The sequence below is a fragment of the Eptatretus burgeri genome, chromosome 11 (assembly GCF_056783735.1).
Source record: "Eptatretus burgeri isolate ZD-2024b chromosome 11, Ebu_testis_v1, whole genome shotgun sequence".
Taxonomy (NCBI): Eukaryota; Metazoa; Chordata; class Myxini; order Myxiniformes; family Myxinidae; genus Eptatretus; species Eptatretus burgeri.
Window position 1 is genome coordinate 14,159,579 of NC_140971.1, and position 20,121 is coordinate 14,179,699.

At 45.0% G+C, this 20,121-nt stretch overlaps 1 protein-coding gene across 3 annotated transcripts in view; it reads right to left on the minus strand.

Annotated features, from left to right (window-relative positions):
- LOC147016542 (retinoblastoma-like protein 1) overlaps positions 1–20,121 on the minus strand; it is a 110,683-nt gene that overhangs the window by 62,823 nt on the left and 27,739 nt on the right. For all 3 annotated transcript variants that reach the window (XM_085845280.1, XM_085845279.1, XM_085845281.1), the window contains exons 12-15: positions 15,512–15,814; positions 14,432–14,543; positions 7,282–7,614; positions 4,593–4,807 (exon numbers count right to left, since the gene is read on the minus strand). In XM_085845280.1, the coding sequence (XP_085701406.1) occupies positions 4,593–4,807; positions 7,282–7,614; positions 14,432–14,543; positions 15,512–15,814 (963 nt within the window). The remainder of the gene's footprint in view (positions 1–4,592; positions 4,808–7,281; positions 7,615–14,431; positions 14,544–15,511; positions 15,815–20,121) is intronic.

Here is a 20,121-nt window from a genome sequence, read left to right on the forward strand (position 1 = left end):
CTGAGAGAGATGATGATGGCAACGCTGAGATGGATGGGAGTGCCAGAGGCAGAAGTCAGGTTGGTGGAAGGGATCTACAAGGGAACAAAGGGAAGAGTTTTGGTTGGTCCTGTGATATCGGAGGAGTTCAGTGTGAACATAAGTTTGAAGTAGGGAAGCTCTCTCAGCCCACTCATGTTTTGCATGGTGATGGAGCTGGTAAGCAGGAAGGTAAACATGAAAGGTACATATTCTGGGGAGGATGTTGTATGCAGATCATCTGCTGTTGTGGCGGAGAGTAGACAGGAGATGCAGAAGTCCTGGGGAGTGGAAGAAGACGTTTAAGAAACATGCGCTGAAGATGAGTATGGAGAAGACTGAGGTGATATGGGCTGGGCAGCAGAGAAAATAATGAATATTAGGTTTAAGGGGAAGGAGATCAGACAGGAAAATAGGTTTGAGTATATGGGAGGAAGAGTGACTGTTGATGGTAAGTCGGAGGCAGAGACGAGGAAGAGGATTCATGTGGGCGTGGATGTGTGGAGGAGGGTGGAGGAGTAATGGCAGATGAAAAAGATATCAAGGAAACTGAAAGGGAAAGTTATGGAGACTTGTGTGACGCTGGTCTGACTTTACAGTCTGGAAACGATGACACTGACAGAGAGACAACAACAGAGGTTGCAGGTCTGTGAGAACATCTGGGTCAGCAGGATTGTGGGAATGAAGAGGGTGGATAGGAGATTGGTGGGCAGATGAGCTTGACGGGGAGATTGGTGAAATGCTAACTGAGATGGGCTGGACATTTGGTGTGCATGGGGGAAGAATGAGTGGCAAAGAGAGCAGATAGGTTGAGGGAGCAAGGTTGGAGGAAAAGTGGTAGACTGAGGTTGAGATGAGAAGATTGTGTGAAAGTACTTCCCTGGATCTTGAACATCACCCTTCTTCTTTGGCACGATTAGCCCTGTTCTCAAATCCTCCAAAATCGAACCGTCTCTCATACATACATACATTCAACAGCCTCCTCTTCCAACCGATTCCGACTTCTGCAGCAACTATCATTTCTGTACACACCTCGTCAACCTCGCCTGGTGGTCTTCCCTTCTTCATCTTCATCAACGCTGTCCACACCTCCTCCTCTGTGATCTCCACTACTTCCACATAACATGGAGGTTGTAGCTCACCGTTGCTTCCTCCCCAGTTCAACAGCTCTTTGAAATATCATTCCCATACCTTCAATACACCCCTTCTCTGTCACTAGCCTCCTGGCACCATTCTTAATCACCCCCCACCCTTTACGTCCTTACTATACTCATCCCTATCTAAGTTATGGATCACTATCACATTATCCATGATTGAGTGATTGAGTCACCCCCCACCATCCGCTCAGTGACTGACTGACTGACTAAGCACACGCACGCACAGACACACACACTTCTGCCAACTCAAAAAAGGCCTCAGCTTCCCCCTCCTAACCCTAAGGCATCAATCCCCTCCCCACACTCAAGGCTTCAACCCCCACCCCCCCCACGCCCCACCTCCCACCGAAAGTCCTCAACCCCACCTCCCCTTTCCGAAGTTGTCTCATCTTCACTCTCACCCTCCTTCTGCTCATAAAAGCAAACAGATATTCCCACATCAAAACAGCGGAATATGTAATGTTTTCTGCTCCTCAATCATGCTATCACTGAGTTCACAGAAACCCTTCAGTAAGTCACCTGTTCAACTCACAATTTGAGAAAATAGTCAGAAATTAACCTGCATTACCTCTGCAGTAAAAGCACTGCTTGAGAGAAAAGGTAATTCTAAAGGATTCAAAAGGGTTTCTAAAATTGTGGTTGTCACACAGAAATTGTGGGTGGAGTAAGGCGAACTGTCCATCCAATGGGTGGAACTCGCACGCGTGCATACATGCATGGATCCTTTAATAATATAGGTCTTCTTCCCACCATCTCTTCCAAATTGCTGTACACCTTCTCTTCCGTATAACACGGGAGCTCGAGCTTGCCATTGCTTACTCCCAAGTTCAACAGCTCCCTGAAATATTCTTCCCATGCCTTAAATACTGCCCCATTCTCTGTCACCAGCCTCCCAGCACCATCCTTAATCCCCCATCCCCCCCACCCCACCCTTCATGTCCTTACTATCCTCATCTTTGTCACGAGCCAATTTATAGATCATATCCCCACCATCATCTTACAACTTGTTATACACCACCTCTTCCATATCATTCTTCACCTTATCCAAAGCTCCCCTTGCTGCTTTATTTTACCCATACTGGTACAGCAAACCTGCATCTAGTTGTCCCCATCTATCATTGATCTTCCCCATCCTCTTCCAAATTTCCTCATTCTCCCCAAATCCCTTCGCCGCTTCCTCCATCCACCATACTTGATTTCTGCCCTGAATCAATGATGCACCCTTTCCTGACATCCTTCCACACAAAACTTCTGTAATTCCCCTAAACGCCTCTCCTTACTTCTTCCACTCCTCTTCCAGACCTCCGGCTTCTTCACCAAGTTCCTCATACCTGGCCCTCAACCTCTCCTATTCTATTCTACGGCAACATTGTCCCTGCTTTTCCCCTACATAATCATCGTCCGACCCCTGATCTTACTCCTACTTCCAACCCTTTGTCCTTTTCCTCATGCTTATAGCAAAACACCACAGGATTATGCTGGGTGGTGACATGCTGTCGCCACTGCCACGACTTTACCAATCCTTGACCCTCCAAAACGGTTGCTTCCTCACTACCAACAAATCCAGTTCCATTCTATGTTGTCCACACCTGCAAGTAATTTTGTGGCTGTCCCGCTTCTGAAAGAATGAACCAGCCATGGCCATCCCATTTCTGGCTACCAGCTCCAGACACTATTTCTCGCTCCACAACCAAATTTATCAACACATTCCTCTTCACCTGGTTCCTCGACTCCCATGTGCACAATGAAGTCCCCTGCAATGCACATCACCTCCAGCTCAAGCATTCTGCATCATTCTCTCCAGAGCGATCCTGAACTACTGCTTTTCTGCCTCAGTCCTTCCTGTTTGTCAACATAACAACATATCATAAAAATCAACATAGCACACACCATTTGCCTCCGTATCACCAACCATGCCACAACTATCTGTCACCTCCCATCTTTCCACTCTGACCACCTGCTTGCCGATTTCTTCTGATATTATTATTCCCATGCCATTACTCATTCCATCCCCTCCCACATGCAACCACTTGTATCCTCCGACCAATTGCCTTGCCCTGTCCCATTTCCATTTGGTCTCCTGCACACACAACACTTCCAATCCTCTTCTCTGCATAACCTCCATCACCTCGACTGTTCTCTCAACTCCACTGATCCCACATTTAAACTACCTATCCTATCCGGACGTTGCTTCAAAACCGCTGCCCACCTGGCAGAGCTAGTTCCATCTTGATTAGTTTGAGACATTCAGGTCATCAATCAGCAGCGCTGGCCACAGAGAGTCGAGGAGCATAAAAGGAGTACATTCTAGCTGAGTCTTGGAGTTAGGTTTCTCCTTCACTTCCCCAGTTAGATACATTCCCAAATTAAAAAAGACAACAAAGAAGGAATGGGGACAAAAATGCAATTAACAACACAAGGATGAAACGACAACAGAAAAACAGGACAGATCCAGTGCAGGAACATAAGCTTTGATGAGCTTTCACGAAGGCTGAAGTCACATTTGCCACGGCGGCCGTGGGGTCTTCAAAATCTACGGCCACTAGCAATTATACGGCGGCTGCAGTATTTCCACGGTCACACAATGTAGCAGTCACATATGTTTTTATTTTTCGGGGAGCCGCACGGCGTATTTATAAACTGTGGAGACTGAAAACGTGGGGTTGCTGTACGGTCTTTGATTTGATGTCGCACGGTGACCTTAAGGGGGCCCTGCGGCGGCCATAGAATTTTCAAGGCAGACGCAAGATAGCCTCAAGGCGACCGCAAGGCGACCGCAGGGGGGCCCTAAGGCGAACGTGCGGCCAGATGGACGGTAACGAATGGGTTAATTTTTTTTTTTTTAACCAGTTCTTTTGTTTCGGCTTGTCGAATTGCTACGGCGAACGTAGAAATGAAAAAAGTTAGAACTCCGCGTTATAATTCCACGGCGACCTTACGACCTGTAAAAGATAGCCAAACGGCGTAGGGCCACCCTGAGGCCACCGCAGAAACTCTGCGGCCACCACACGTTTGTCAATTCAGAGGGCGTACGGCCGCCGTAGACCAAATATGACTTAGGCCTAAGCAGGTAAAAGCCAACGTGCACCACACTCTGACCCGGAACTGGTTTACATCATATATGTGAAATATTTGATACCAGTTTATATCAAATATGTATATATCACTTTACAAGCATGTTAAAATGTCTGCTCTATATTATTGTACACAAATTATAACAAACACCTCAAGCATTTTCCCTTTCTCCACCTTTCACAATTTCCATAATAAAGAAATGACCCCTTATGAGCTGCTTTATGCCTTGCAGCAATGGGTAGTGATGACCTGTGGCATTACAAAACAACAAATACAATTCACACATCTTTAGGCTTAAATGCATGTGGATTAGCTTTCCATTGTAATATAACCCAAAATCACCTTGCGAAAGAAGAGCGCCAAAGAACCCGTGCGTCGAGGCTTGCTGTCCAATCGTTGCGGTGCAACTTGCACCTCCCCATGTGTAATGCTGCTCTCTGTTTCTGTCGTGCCATGATCTTCTGTAGAACTGAGAATCTGAAGTGTGGGTTGTAATTGTCCAGCGATATTCATGGCCAAAGGCACAAATGTGATGGTACCTTTTTCACTTGCAATACCTGTGAACAACGGCAGGATAGTTGAGGGCACGATCAACAATAACATTCATCACACCGTGGCCATAGGGCATAGGTGCGCAAGTATCGTGATTGTGTGTGTGTGTGTGTGTGTGTGTGTGTGTGTGTGTGTGTGTGTGTGTGTGTGTGTCATAAGAATAACTTGACAATGAGAGCAGCTAAAATCACCACATTTGGCACAGTCTTCATATTGTGAATGTCTCAGATGAGTTCAACTTTGAGTTCACAATTAAAAAAAAAAAAAATTAGTACAGGACTATATTTACTGAGATGGTGGCCATGCCACAGTTTAGGTTAGTGCTCTCTGGTTGAGTATTGCATGAAGAGAAAACAATGGCTCAAGTCAGCACTTCCAATGAGTGTGTTCTAGTTCATGTATCCAATGAGGAATGTTCAACCTTAACATGTCAACAACCTGCACATGCATCAGAGCAATGAATATATCTGTCACTTACAATGTAATTTTTAAAGCTTTCAAACATTAAAAACCAAGTAAAGTATGTTGAGTTGATGCAGACATGCATTCGGGCAAAAATGTAGCTTCACAAAAATCCATTCATCCTGAGAAATCCATTCAACTAATAATCAATATATTAAGTTATCAGTGATAATGACTTGCATCCCATGATACCCCATGCAGTGTTAAATATATAATTAAATTGAAATAAAATAATGATTTTAAAGGTCGTGTGTATGTATGCATGTATGTATGTATGTATGTATGTATGTATGTATATGATCCAGAAGTTTTGTGCTGTTGATGCAGTCTCATACACCACCTTGTACATGTTCAATACTGCAAAAATGGAGGTTTCTGGAAGTAGCAAGAAAGCTATTTGTGTCCTCCAGTGTTCACGTATATAATTTAATTGAAATAAAATAAAGACAGTAAAGGTGGTATAAAAAAAAATTAATTCTGGAAGTTTACCGCCATTGATACAGTGGCCATTACACCACCCAATGTGACACATTGCATTAGTTCCTCATTCATATGCAGCACAAGGCTGCAGGTAGCATCATTGGCTGGGGGGTGCAGCGATGCCACTGATGCAATGCCCCCATTAGCAGTACACTGATACTCATTTCGCCGACCTCGGAAGGATGACAGGCTGAGTCAACCCCACCTGGTGTTAATTCAATGGTAAACAGGGGCTCAAATTCAGGACCCTAAGATCCCAAGCCAGCCAGCCACCCTAACCGCTCAACCAACACCAGCCTTGCCGTTGCATTAGCTTTTTGTGCCTGTTGTTTGTGTCCTTAATGACGTCATTTAAAAACAGGAGGCTTCGCATGCACAGGGTAATGAAAAAGAAAATGTGAAGGTCAAAATAATCCACTGTACCCACAAAAGATGGCATTTGTATCTTTACTTCAAATTTAAAGTTTACCTCCAATTCCAAACTACTAGGTTTCTTTGCTTTGTGAACAGTCTTATTCTAAATGGCAGCAACAGGAGAAAGAGCGAGAAAAAAAAAGAAAGAAAGAAAAAAAAAAAAAAGAGCTGTACCAGAACTAAAGCTTGCGTTTCCAAACTGAGTCAGAGTCAACCCGGGTTTGGGTGTCAACTCGAAAAATAACTCAGATATTTTCCTGTCACACAAAATGAAGTAATTGCAGTATTTTGCAAGAGTGTGTGGTCGAAATGTGTGTTAATACTGTATATGAATTGGATGTGCTATTAAAAAAAAAAAAAAAAAAAAAAAAAAAAGAGAGTCATGTTGTTTCTCTGTGATTTTCAAAGCAAAATGTTTCCGTAATCGGGCACTAACTGTGCACTGCAGCTACCGTACCGTAATTGTAACATCTACCATTATCCCCTAATGCCCATACATTGCTGGTTTAGAATAGCAAACCAGCAATAAATCGTTTTGGAGGATACAGTATTTGGCCTTTGGAGCGCTCAATGCTCATCATTAAATTAACTTCCTCGCCGGCTAACAACCTCCACTCGGGTTCATCTTGGATTGGGACGTCGGTGAGGTGAGGTGCTGCCCGATCGGCCGTCCAACGTTCCAATTGAACCCAGCATGAACGAAGAAAGGCAGCTTAGATTCAGGCCATGTGTTGACACATGGCCTGAATGTGTCCCCCCCCCATGCAATCGATGTACACACGCTTGATACAATGCAAAGTTATCAGAGTTCCGAACCATTGTGGGACCCGGCAAATTTTTTTGCCAAAATCACCAAACCGGACCTGAACTGAGTGTTTTTGCTACTGAGTCGGTCCTACAAAAAAGCCCCAAAAAACAAAAAAAAAAAACGAGTAAAGCATGATGGAAGGAGGTGGGGGGGGGTGAGAGTGAAACAATCATAAAATAATAACAATATAAACATTAAGAATATGCAATTGATAAAAAGCAGTATTTGTGGTGTTACTTTCCCTTCCAGAGTGCCGTATGACTGCATCAATCCACTCCACCCCCAACCTCATAATATACTTCCATAAACTCTTACCCTGCACTGGAATTGTTACAGACTGCCCATTAGTCGCAGTCATTGTCGCAGTTGCCATGGTTAGGACAGTATGGCTTGGCATCAGATTTTGACTTGGAACGACTCCAATGAGCTGTGTTTGATTTGGTTTACAAGTATTAATGGTGGCATTCCCTACAACAGCACCAGTTGGTATTCCACACGGTGTAACAGACGCAGAAACAGTCGTCGGCCGGACTGGAATCTCGGGGGTTGATTGGCTGTCCGATGAGTCAACAAAAAGTTTTCGACGAGCTGTGCCAGCACTTGGTGATGAATAACGTTCGTGTAAAGAAATCGGAGACAGGAGGCCATCTGGGAGGTTAGGAACAAAGGTTGAAGGTTAAAAAAAAAATACAAATGTTTTACTTGCAAACAATAAATATCTGGCTTGCATTACAATTTGTACTGTTTATGTGCGTTTGTAAAATCATAATGCACCATAAAACAAAGTGATTTTTACAGCATTGCACAGGTGCCAGGCTTCAGTTGGGGGCAATGTTTCAGTCAGCCAAGAAGCGAGAGACCCTTGGCGACCATGCAAGGCCACAGAAGTCCATTTTGGAGGTCGCTCCAGTGAGGGAACAACAAAGCCACATTGTTGGAAAGCAGAGGAGGTGGGTTTGGAGGGATGAAAGGGGGAGCAGAATTCCCTTCAAAGTGGGACTTCTTTTCCCTGCAGCCATCACAACCTGTCAAAACACCCCACCCCCACTACCACATTTTAGAATTTCTCGGTTGCCTTGGTATTGGGACCATACTCTCTGCAGAGCGTTGGTGCTGCTTAGGCAGTCTCCTTGGCTGCTGGGCACAATCCTGGACGGGTCACCACTCCAACACAGTATACCAGCATGCTGGCACTCATTTTGCCGAACTCGGAAGGATGACAGGCCGAGTTAACCCCACTTGGTATTAATTCAACAGCTGAGCAGGGTTTGAACTCAGGACCCTAGGATCCAAAGCCCGTCACAATAACCATTAAGCCAACCCCAGGCCTTGGTAGGGTACACCGAAAGTTAGATATGTGTTGATGGGAATGCTCCACTCGGTCACGTGAAACTCCATAAATTCTCTGGAGGGCATATCGGTCAGGGAAGATTCAGTCAGAACTGAGATTTTGGCTCAGCTGACAAGCTGAAGCATGTGACATCCACCGGAGGACATTGTCATTTTGATGGGGTTTATATTTGGAAATGTTAAAAGGTCTGTTGTGGTAAACTGGTTTGTGTTTTGGTATCATTGTCAACTCCCCTCCAGAGGAACACCTAGATGAGGGGCAAAGGGGGTGGGTGATGAAATTAATTAAATGGTTGTTTTGCTTGTTGTGTATATACAGGATTTTATACAGATGTGAATTTTAATGAAAATATGTGGGTAGTTTCATAATGTTAGTGAAGTAAGGCAAGATTCAGACTTGCCTTCACACAGCCCTCTCTAACTAAATGGTTAAGGAAATCAAAAATATGGAGGTTTAAGTGGTATGGCTTGAAGCTATTTTTTTTTTTTGTATACCTTGTCGAGGCTCGTATGAGAGCTAACACACAACTCACAGCAAGGGGGCATGAGACAAGAGGGGTGGGAGTGGAAGGGACAAAACAGTGGGGAACAGACACATTAGGTGAAAGGGAGAGGGATGGGGTGGGACGGGGAACATGGCGAAGAGAAGATGGACATTACAGGGACTTTCAGGAAGGAAAGCAGGGGAATTGAAGGAAGTGGGCTTGGGTGGATTATCGGGGGGAGAAAAGATCGAGGATTTGGATGGGGGAAGATAAGAGGTGGTGGTGAACAGCTGTTTTGAATGCCTGAAGGGAAGAATGGGAAAGAATAGAGTGAGGAAGTTTATTCCAAAGGCGGGAAAAAAAGAGGAATGAAAGAGTGAAGGTGAGCAGTGATTCGTGATTTTGGTAGTTTTACCAGAAGGGGGTTGTTGGCGGACCTTGAGCGCCCTGTGGAAATGTGGTGGGGACAAATCGCAGAGAGAGCAGGGGGGGCAAGGCTGGAGAGGAGTCGGTAGAAGACAGGAAGACCACCGACCAACCTGCGGTGATTGAGTGAGAGGCCCAAAGACTCAGCTTCATTGCGGGAGATGCCAATGATCTTAAATGCCCTGGTTTCGACAGCATGAAGCCGAGAAAGGTGGGAGGCAGGAGCACCAGCCCAGAGGGGAGAGCAGTACTCCATCAGGCTACGGACAAAAGCTTTGTAAGTGGTCAGGAGCTCAAGAGGGCCGAGGAAGGACTTTGCACGACGGAGGATTCCCAGTCGGCGACTGGCTTTTGAGGCGAGGTTGGAAATGTGACTTTCCCAGGAAAGGTCATGGCAGATAGTGAGACCCAGAAGCTTGAAAGAAAAGACTTCTTCCAGAGGATTGTTGAGAAAGTGGATGGGGGGGGGGTTCTAAACGGTCCTTTCGAAGAGACATAGTGAGAGTGTGAGATTTGTCTGGATTGAAAGACATGTTCCACGTGTTGGACCAGTTTGTGATTTTATCCAGATCTGCAGTGAGCGAAGAAGCTGCTGCTTGCCGGTCTGAGGGATGACAGATGGTACGGCAGAGGGTCGAGTCGTCGGCAAAGAGAAATAGAGGATTTTCCAGAGAGTCGGAAAGATCATTGATGAAAACCAGAAAAAGAACAGGGCCCAGAACGCTACCTTGAGGAACTCCAGCCTGGACAGGAAGAGGGGATGAAAGAACTCCATTTAGGGCCACACGTTAACTGCGACAGGAGAGGAAGTCTGCGAGCCATGAGTGGAGATGGCCTTGAATACCATGGGAAGAGAGTTTGGTGAGTAGTGCAGGGTGCCAGACTGTGTCAAAAGCACGTGATATGTCCAGGGATACGGCTCGGATTTCCTGTCTGGCATTGAGGACCTCCATCCATTGATGGGAGAGCAGAAGCAGCATATCCAGGGTAGAGTGACCTGGTCTGAAACCAAATTGATGATTGGAAATTAAGCCATTGGAGCCATGTGACGTCTACTGGAGGGGAAGCCGAAGCCAGAGGTATTCCTGGGGGTGTGGGGGAGTGAGCACAGTGCATGGAGAGTGAGGAATAGAGTCTTTGATGAAGAGAGCAACACCTCCACCAGGACGAGGCTCAGGTCTGTCATACCGCAAGAGGGAGTAACCGGGGAGAGATACTTGGGAGTCAGACACGTCTTGGGAGAGGAAAGTTTCTGTTAGGCAGATAATGTCTGATTTGTCAGTGGCAACCTGTATTGACCGTGGCAGGAGGCGATGGTCCAGAGAAGGATGCTGTGTTACGTGTGTGGGGTACTGGGTATGTATCAAAATGTAAGGCCTCAGCATAGACCATGTACTGGCATACACAATAGATCAGTTTCACGTGTAACAACAACTTTATGTTGAGGCTAACTTCTCTTGCTGTGGTATGCTGTCCCAATGGCCGCAGTGCATCATGTGAAGGGCAAGAGGTGGGAGGGACAGCATTTGAGGACCGAAAGGGTGGCATTTGCTCTTTCGCTGGGGAAGCTGTGTGATGCCAAAGGTTAGCTCTTTTCCCAGGGACATTCTTGGTGCTAGACCTAGTGTGGCAATCTCTCTGTTTTGGGTATACTATGCTCTCCATGCTGTTCCTTTGAGGACACTTGCACTCACAAAAATTTGGTCTTCAGAGACGTGACAAAAGTAAATAGACACCTTAAATTTATTCATTTCATCTGTATAAAGCAAGTTTTACTGATTGATTTTTTACGAATATTCAACTATTTATTTGCAGAAACGTGTTCCTGGGTTGTGTATGACAATTAACTACGCCTCGAACCCAGGGAGCACATGACCTTTGCGATTTTCAAAGAGGACAATTGTTGGCCAATCAGAAGGTGGAGTCAGCCAGCGTCAGATAGCTCAGAACCTTGGCATTCCGCTTTCTACGGTCAATCGGGTGATTGTGCAATTCACCAGCGAAGGTAAAGAATCCACAGCTTCCCGTTCTGGTCGATCTGGGCCCTCAGAAAGGTGTCTTTGAGCTGTCAAGCGGTCCATTGAGAAAACTTCCCGATGGAAGGCAGCAGATGTTGCAGTGGAGGTCCAGGTTAGCTCAAGAACTGCCATGCGGTTCCTTCATCAACTGGGCTACTATGGGAGAGCAGCAAGGAGAAATCCTCTTCTTAGACCAGCCAACATTTAAATGAGAAAGAAGTGGGCTGATGAGATGGCCACCAGACCCTTGGAGTTTGGGCAAACTGTCATTTTTTTCAGATGAGTCACAATTTGCTCAACTTTCTGACAGTGGACACGTATGGGTCTGGAGACTTCAGTCAAGAGTTCTCTTTGAACCGATTGCAGCCAACTGTCAAACACGGTGGTTTTCTCAGTGATGGTGTGGGGAGCAATCTGGAGCACTGGTCGGTCAGAGCTTGTGGAGTGTGTTGGCAACATCAACTCCATGATACACATTTCTATCCTGGATGATGGAGGATGGACATCTCCCTGGCTTCTCCACTGGTCAGATGGTCAAAAACAACACTCTGTTCATGGAAGATGGAGCTCCATGCAACACGGCAAAAAAGACCAAAGAATGGCAGGACAGAAATGGGATCAAGCGACTTCCACGGCCAAGTCAGTCTCTCGAGATGAATCCCATTGAACACCTCTGGGCCACATTGGATCGAGCGAGCTGTGTGGAAAAAGTCCAGGAAACAAACATCACGGGCAGAATTGCTAAACCTTTTTGCGTGAAGCCAGGACAGAAATCCCACAAGAGAAAATTTCAGAACTTGTTCGTTCCATGTCTGAAAGAGTAAAAGCGTTGAAATCTGTAAATGGCAAGTCTACAATACACTCGTGTACGTATTCAAGTGGATCAAATATACTTCAAATGTTCAATAAATAAATTCTTTACAAATCATGGTGTCTATTTACTTCTGTCATGTCTGTAATTCTGTGTGAATGGATGAAAGTGTGTCCAGGTTCTTCAAGGAATTCGTTTGATTTTAACAAAAGGGTTTATTTATATATTATTATCGAGATTGATCATGTCTCTCGTTTTGTGGAATCTTTTGTTTCCACGTCTAATGCCCATATGCTATTATTTAACAAATCAGCAGGGACACGCGGAACATCCACACAATGTAAAATGTGACTTCAAGTCCTCAACTCCCCTCACCCTCACAAACCCCAAGTCATCAACCTTAACCTCTGCCTCCCGACCCCAAGTCCTCACCCTCCCCTCAAACCCACCCCACCCTACTCCAAGCCCTCAGCTCCGACCCCCTCTCCCTCATTGAAAGCAACAGACCGCTGGCTTGATCAGAGGCCTAATTTTCACAAGGCATGTGACGTCTACAGGCATCTTTTAACTGTCGCTTTTGTCATTTTACAATGAAGGGAAAACTTATAGGGAGGGCATGGTGATTGTGAATATGACAGCACAGAAGATGTCTGGCTTCACACAGCAGTAAGCCCCAACATAGCGACCGTATGATTTGTTTTTTTCAAGTGGAAATTGTGTGTGGAGTCAGGTGAACTGTCCAACCAATTGGTGGAACAGAATGTTACACACACACCAGTATTATATAGATCCTTATTTCATAAGATGGGTGTGCCTGCACTGTCTTCATCCTCCTGTGCATCACTTGCTTCTGTATATTGGAACCCTCGGGAAGAAATTGTCAAATCAAGTATAAATCCTGATAACCTGCATGGGATTAGCCCACACTTGAAATTGGATCACTTGCCATGCCACTTGGGTGTATAACTGAACAAACTGTGATCCAGGCTCTGTCGTCTGCAGAGGCGAGATGTCAGCATGTGCATTTTCATTCCAAGTGCCATTTGCAGACTTGGCATGATGCATTAGGGGTAGCATACATGTGACAGGACGATTTCGGCGACAATGGTGAACAGCATCGGAAGCCCTATATTTTATATTACTGCAAACCATTCTTTATTTTTTTCTGTACACAGTATCGAGGCTTGTGGAGAATGGATCAGGATGTAAGAGACTGAAGAGAACAGTAGAAAGAGAGAGAGAGGTGAAACAAACGAACAGCATGGTTGAGGGATAAAAATAGAGCAACACTTGCTGAAATAACGGACAAGGAGAAGAATGAGAGGAAGAGAAAGACACAGGGGGGTGAACAAGATGGATTCGTCCGCAAACTCTGAATCAGAGAAGTGGAAGGAAAACCGGAAATCTGGAAAAAGGTGGGCTTGGGGAGGGTTAATGCAGGTAGAAAAGATCACGATTGTGGATGGGGGATATACCGAGATGGTAATGAACATCTGCCTTGAAGCGTTGGAAGGAAGAATGAGATTGAGGAGATGGTAAAGTTGGTTCCACAACCAGGAAAAAAAAAAAAGAAAGAGGAACAAATGAGTGGAGGTGAGCAGTGATTCTGATTTTTGGGTGTTTCACTAGTTTGGGGTTACTGGCAAACCGTATGCACCATGCAGAAACCTGTAAGTGGGGAGGGGAGGGGGAGGGAGGGACAGAGTCGAGAGAGAGCAAAGGGTAAAAGATCAGAAAGGAGGCAATCAATAGAAGACAGAGACCACCGACCTGTCTGCGATGTCAAAGTGACAAGTCCACAGACTCGGCTTCATCACGGGAGATTCCAATAATCTTGAAAGCCTTGGTTTCCAGTGTCAAGCTGAGCAAGGTGCGAGGCAGGGGCACCAACAAGGACCCCCCCATCAAGATGAAAGCCTTGAAGGTAACCAAAAGTTCAGAGGTACCAATCTTACTTCCAATCCCCTTGTTACAGCACGTAACTCCTCCATGTAGACGTCTTGTAATTTGTTTGCATCTCACATGTCAATGGAGGGTCTTGAGTTAAAATCCTGTTTTTCCTGTTCAATCAACACCAGGTTTGAGTTGACTCAGCCTGTCATCCTTCCAAGGTCGGCAAAACGAGCACCAGCTTGCTGGGGTGATCGAGCCGTTCGAGTATCCTGCGTCAGAGTGGTGACCTGTCCACGATTGTGCCCAATAGCCCAGGAGACTGCTTCAGCAGCACCAACGCTCTGTACAGAGTATGGTCCCAATGGATTTGGATTGGATATCAACGTATTGACCGACAACACCATTAATAAATCCTCTATTTCATAACTTCTTTCACAGATAAATTTCAATATATTGGTTTTGTCGTTGTTGCATAACATCACCTTGCTTGGTGGAGTTGCAGGCATCTGTACGTACTTCACGAACCCGAGGATGCTCCATAGGTTCTGCCTCATGGATTGCCCCAAGTACCTCCAAATGTTCAGGTAACAACACCTGCACATACACAAATAATATATTTATTAACTCCCATGCTCTTCTACCCAAATAAATCTTCATTAAGCAACCAAGAAAAGCTACACAAGGTAAGCCCTTTGCCGTTTCAAACCCTACCCAGGTTCCTCTACACCTACAGACAGACATTCACAAGTAGTACATACACAAGAATCCCAATGCCACACACCCCCCTAAACCGCTGGACCGGTTTCACCTCTTGTTGGCGAATCATCAGGAACATCGTAGACAGAAACACGCACCACCGAGGTTTCCAAGCATGCACCACGTGCAATACCAATAGCAATTAACACATAAAGAACAAGACCCAGTAACATCTCTCACCAGTAATTGGAGGAAATAACCAATCAGCTCTCACCGAATCAATTATCCCAGGTGGCTCGGATGATACATAAACTCCCTTGCTCTTCTAGCCAAAGAAAACTGCATAAAGAAACCAAGAAAAGCTACACAAGGTGAGCCCTTTGCTGTTTCAAACCAACCCGGCTTAATAGGAGTTACTTTTTAGTTTGATGATTTAACAGTTGGTTTAATTTAACTTACCAACGTGGGTTTGATTTGGTTTGACGGTTTATGGTTTTACAGTTTGGTTTGATTAAAGTTAGGTCGATTTAACGTACCAAAAATAAATTTGAAGATCACGCGTCTGGTTCCAAAACGGCATTGATTGATGGATCCTGCTATGCCCAATCCCCTTTTCGCATGCTTGTCAGGAGGATTTGGAGTTCTTATTTACTCTTGAGAAACGTCAGTGGATGCACGGTTGCTCCAAAATTGCTGATTGAAACGTCGTGATTGTTTGCTCAATTAAAGGTTCGGAGAACTCAAAATGAATTCACGTGATATTATTCCCAACAGCAAGTCTTCACTTAATAAATGGAGACACTGGCTATAATTTCCAAACCTGTGAACAAAACAAAAATTTCATGAAGGTACTGACTTCGGCTTACCTCCTTGCAGCAGGGTATGTTGCCGGTATCCCTTTGTAATGCCACCCAAAGAGGTGAGTCCTGATGCCAAGCAAGTCTCTCCAGGACCTGCTCTTCTACATGGTTCAAGTGCTTCACCACATCACGTGGCAATCCCTTTTCAGTGCGCACAACTATCTCCAGCACACGGTAGAAACTGTAAGCACTGAGAGTCAGTGCGGATAGCACCCAAGGAAAGATGCACCGAGAGTTGTAACTAAAGAGCACGATCTCAAGGCAGCATGCGAGTAAAGAACGATGGAAGTCATCATGTGTCAACAAAGCCTGCACAGACATGAATAAGGAAAGAAACAACAATTTTTGACAAAAAAGGGGAGCAAGGGTCCTGTGATAAAAAAAATAATAATAATTGACAATGAGTCCACCCCACGGTCCACCACTACAACACTAATCGCAAAAAAATTTCAACAGTAAACTATTTTTTTGCACATTCTACAACAAAAAGGACACTTCATTAAAAACCTTGAATGAGCTTTCATGTAATTGCAGCAATGATAATGAAAATAATAATCATGCATTTTTGATGCAAACAAGTCAAAAAATAGGACCAAACATCCTGAAGCTCACCTGGATCAGGCCCAACAGTCACTCAACCCCCCCCCGCCCCTCTTAAACCCTGATTTATATTTTTAATGCCATGAACAAACTTTGGTACATCACGGGTGATGAAGGTTGCGGTTAATTTTTAATCAAAATTGTTTCTGCAGTTTTGGAGGAGAGGGGAAACACCTATTTGGGGGTCGACCCCTCCCCCCGCAACCCCAAACCCCTGTCGACCATATTGATGAGCACAGATTTTGATGCAGTTGATACATTTTGGTACATCATGGGTGATGAAGGTTGAAATCAAGTTTCGTCGAAATTGTGTGTGGAGTTTCGGAGAAGAGAGCAAACACCTTTTTTGGGGGGGGAGGGGGTCAAAAACCCCTGCAAAGACCACCTTAATGAGCATACATTTTGATGTGGTTAATACACCTTTATGAGGCATCAGATATGAAGCTTGTGGGCAAGTTTCATCAAAATCATGCGTTTGGTTCAAGCGATAATGAGTGAAGTGTTTGTGGACTGACTGACTGACTACTGACTTGACTCACTCACTCACCTACGACACTGCCTGATCGCATAAGCTCACCTGACTAAAGTCCAGGTGAGGTAAAAAAAATATATATATATATATTTTTTTTTTGCAAAGGTTGAAAAAACAAAGTTAAAATGATTGTTTAGTTTTGCAGTTTTGCAAAGTCTGAGGAGCATATTTTTTGGCATGTACCCTGGTGTTTATCTCAAGCTGTCATTAGCCAAGTCCACATGAGTGTTACGAAAAGCAGCAACTTTGTCTTGTGTTTCTGTGAAGTGAAGCTCTTCTTCTTCATTCAATGGCCACAATTATTCCCACATTATTATGGGGTTGGGCCGGGGGGGGGGTGTTTTTGGCACACGTCTTTCACGAACCAGCTGGCATGCCTGACGACGAAAGCTCACCTACTCTTCGCGAAGTACACAGTGGGATCTTTAACGTCCACCAGATGGGACAGCAGTTTAATGTTCATCCAAGGGATGGCACACACATTGATGAATCACCATGCCTGTGCAACACCAGGATGACAGTACATAGCCGGGCAGGGATTCAAACCCAGGCTAGACAGCTTCGAGGTGAGTGTGCGTACCTCCAGGACATTGTCAGACCTATCAAGTTCAGTTCACTTAAGCTTACGGGTGATAAATGTCGAGAACTTGCAGGCCAAATGATGTTGAGTAAAGCGATCCCTCTGCTCTCAGTCTCTTACCATCATTTGATTACCCATCTGCAATGTGCGTGCTTTTGGCTGATAGTTCGCCTCCACCCACCCATCCACCCGCTTTGACGTCATTGTCAAAACTTAACATGTATACCTGCTCAAAATGTGCGAGTCCAAGCCATTTATGCACAAAAATTAACAATCCTGTGCTGACATTTCTATTTGAACAACCGAGCTGCGTTTAAAGAAAAGAAGATCAAGAAAAAAAAAAAAATTCCCCGTCCAACTTCTCAGTAACCATCCCAGCACCTGTGGACCCAACTTCCCCAGTCTCTTCAATCTATTATTCCCTTCAGGACTTCAAAGACAATTGTTCACCAGCATCTCAGGTCATCCCACATCCACAATGAGAAAGGTACTCGGTGGAGCGCATACCTTCACCAGGCAACTCCCGATCCACGAGAACATATCGGGCCCAATACATTTTTGAAATATCATGCGATATATCGTTTTTGGCCCTATCTCTCAATGGTGAAGAATCACTTTTAAAAGTTAAATAACACTCGTATCCAGATCCGAATTCGAATCTTCACCAATATTGAATCAATTCGTCCTTAGCACGCACCCAACATGTCCACCGAGTTTCATCCGAATCCGTCTACCACTTTTTGAGATATCGTGCTATCTCTCAATGTTGAAGAATCACTTTTTAAAATTCAGATCTTCACCAAAATCGAATCAATTCTTCCTTGTCAAACACCCAACATGTCCACCAAGTTTCGTCTGAATGTGTCCACAACTTTGAGATATCGTGCTATATATCGGTTTTGGCCCAATCCCGCAATGGTGAAGAATCACTTAAAAAAAATTCTAGTACCCACATCTGGATCCGGATCTTCACCAAAATCTAATCAGTTTGTCCTTGTCACACACCCAACCTACACACAAAATTTCATCCGAATCCATACACAACCTTTTGAGATATCCTGCACACAAACAGACAAACAGGGGTGAAAACGTAACCTCCTTCACCTTCGGTGGTGGAGGTAACAATGATCTTTTTGACCCCTATTAAAGCCACCCCAAGCCCACCTCTTACCGGGTTTCCATATTTTTTTTGTATACAAGGTGCTCGTGGAAGAGTTCGTACATTGACTGGATCAGGATGCAACAGAACAAAAGCAACAGCAGAGAGAGGGGGGAACATTGAAGGACAAAATAGAGGGAGACTTGGAGAAATAATTAATGGGTGTGGGGAGGAATGAGGGGTAAGGAGGATGCATGGGGAAGACAAGATGGATACAGTAGCAAAAGTTCAGGAAGAAAACTCTGGAAATTTTGAAGGTGGTGTTCTTGAGAGTGGCGGGAGTTAACAGGGGTAGAAAAGATCATGGTTTGGATGGAGGATAATCTGAGATGATGGTGAACAGCTGTGTGGAAGACTTGGAAAGAGGAATGAGATTGAGGAAAATGCATAAGTTGCTTCCACAGACAGAAAAATGGGAACAAATGAGTGCTGGTGAGCAGTGATTACGGATTTAGGTAGTTTCACCAGAAGAGGGTTGATGGTGGAGCGCACGTGCCCTACAGAAAGTGGGGGAGGGGGGGGGACAAAGGACGGATGGAGAGAGCAGACGGTGCAAGACCAGAAAGGAGGTGGTAGAAGACATCGACACAACCGAACTGTCTGCAGTGTGAAAGCGATGGGTCCATAGAGTCAGCTTTGTCACAGGACATTAGAATGATCTTGAAGGAATTGGCTTCACCGGTGTCAAGATGAACAAGGTGTGAGGCAGGGGAGCCACCCATAGGGGAGAGCAGTACTCAAGCTGCGGATGAAGGACTTGTCTGTGGATGGGAGTTCAAGTGTGCTGAGGAAGGACTTCATTCGATGGAGAATTCCCGGTTGGCGACTGGCTTTGGAGGCCAACTTTGAAATGTGGTATGCCCAAGAAAGATCATGGCTGATAGTGAGACCCAAGAGTTTTAATAACTGGACTTCCTCAAGATGAATGTTAAGCTCCCATGAGAGTGCAAACACATTTGTTGCAGACATTGTGGCAGCTCTCCGATGATTGCCTTAGAGATGCTGTCATGAGCATAGAATCAGATTAACCAATTGAAGCAGAGGATGAGCTCGAGACATTTGCAGGGAAGTTCGTCATCACCAAGTCTGGGATGGAGGATTTGGCATTGGGAGAAATCCGGGTGAGAACGTTCACAAATTGAATCAGTCCCATGGAGTCGCAGAGGTCGTTTGCTGAAGTGCCATGGTTGGTGAGAGAGGCAACAACACCCAGACAATTTGTATGGCGACGATCGAAATTGCTTCATTTGAGAGAGCGAGAGAGGTAAGTCGTCGAGAGAAAACATCACTTGCTTCGAACTCAAGTTGTGATCTGAAAAATGATTTTCAAAAGGCATATGACCTTTGACCTGTTGAACCCAAGATTGAATCGGTTAATCTTTGTATTACAGTCCATACTTGTGCCAAGTGTGGTTGAAATCCCTTCTGTTGTTCACAAGTTATTATGGTGACAAAGATTTTCAATGAAAGCTCACATGACCATCAACCGTTGACCTTTTGAAACCAAAATCTAATCAGTTCATCTTTGTATTGCGGTTCATACGTTTGTCAAGTTTGGTTGAAATACCTTCAGTAGTTCACAAGTCACCGTGGTAACAAAAATGTGCTCCGCACGCACGGAAGTACACACAGCCCGAAAACATAATGCCTCCAGCCTTGGAGGCATGAAAACAAGTGCATTACTCGGCGAGTGCAATGCCGCCATGAACGATGTCACAACTCCAAGTGAAAGTAGATATGCGAGT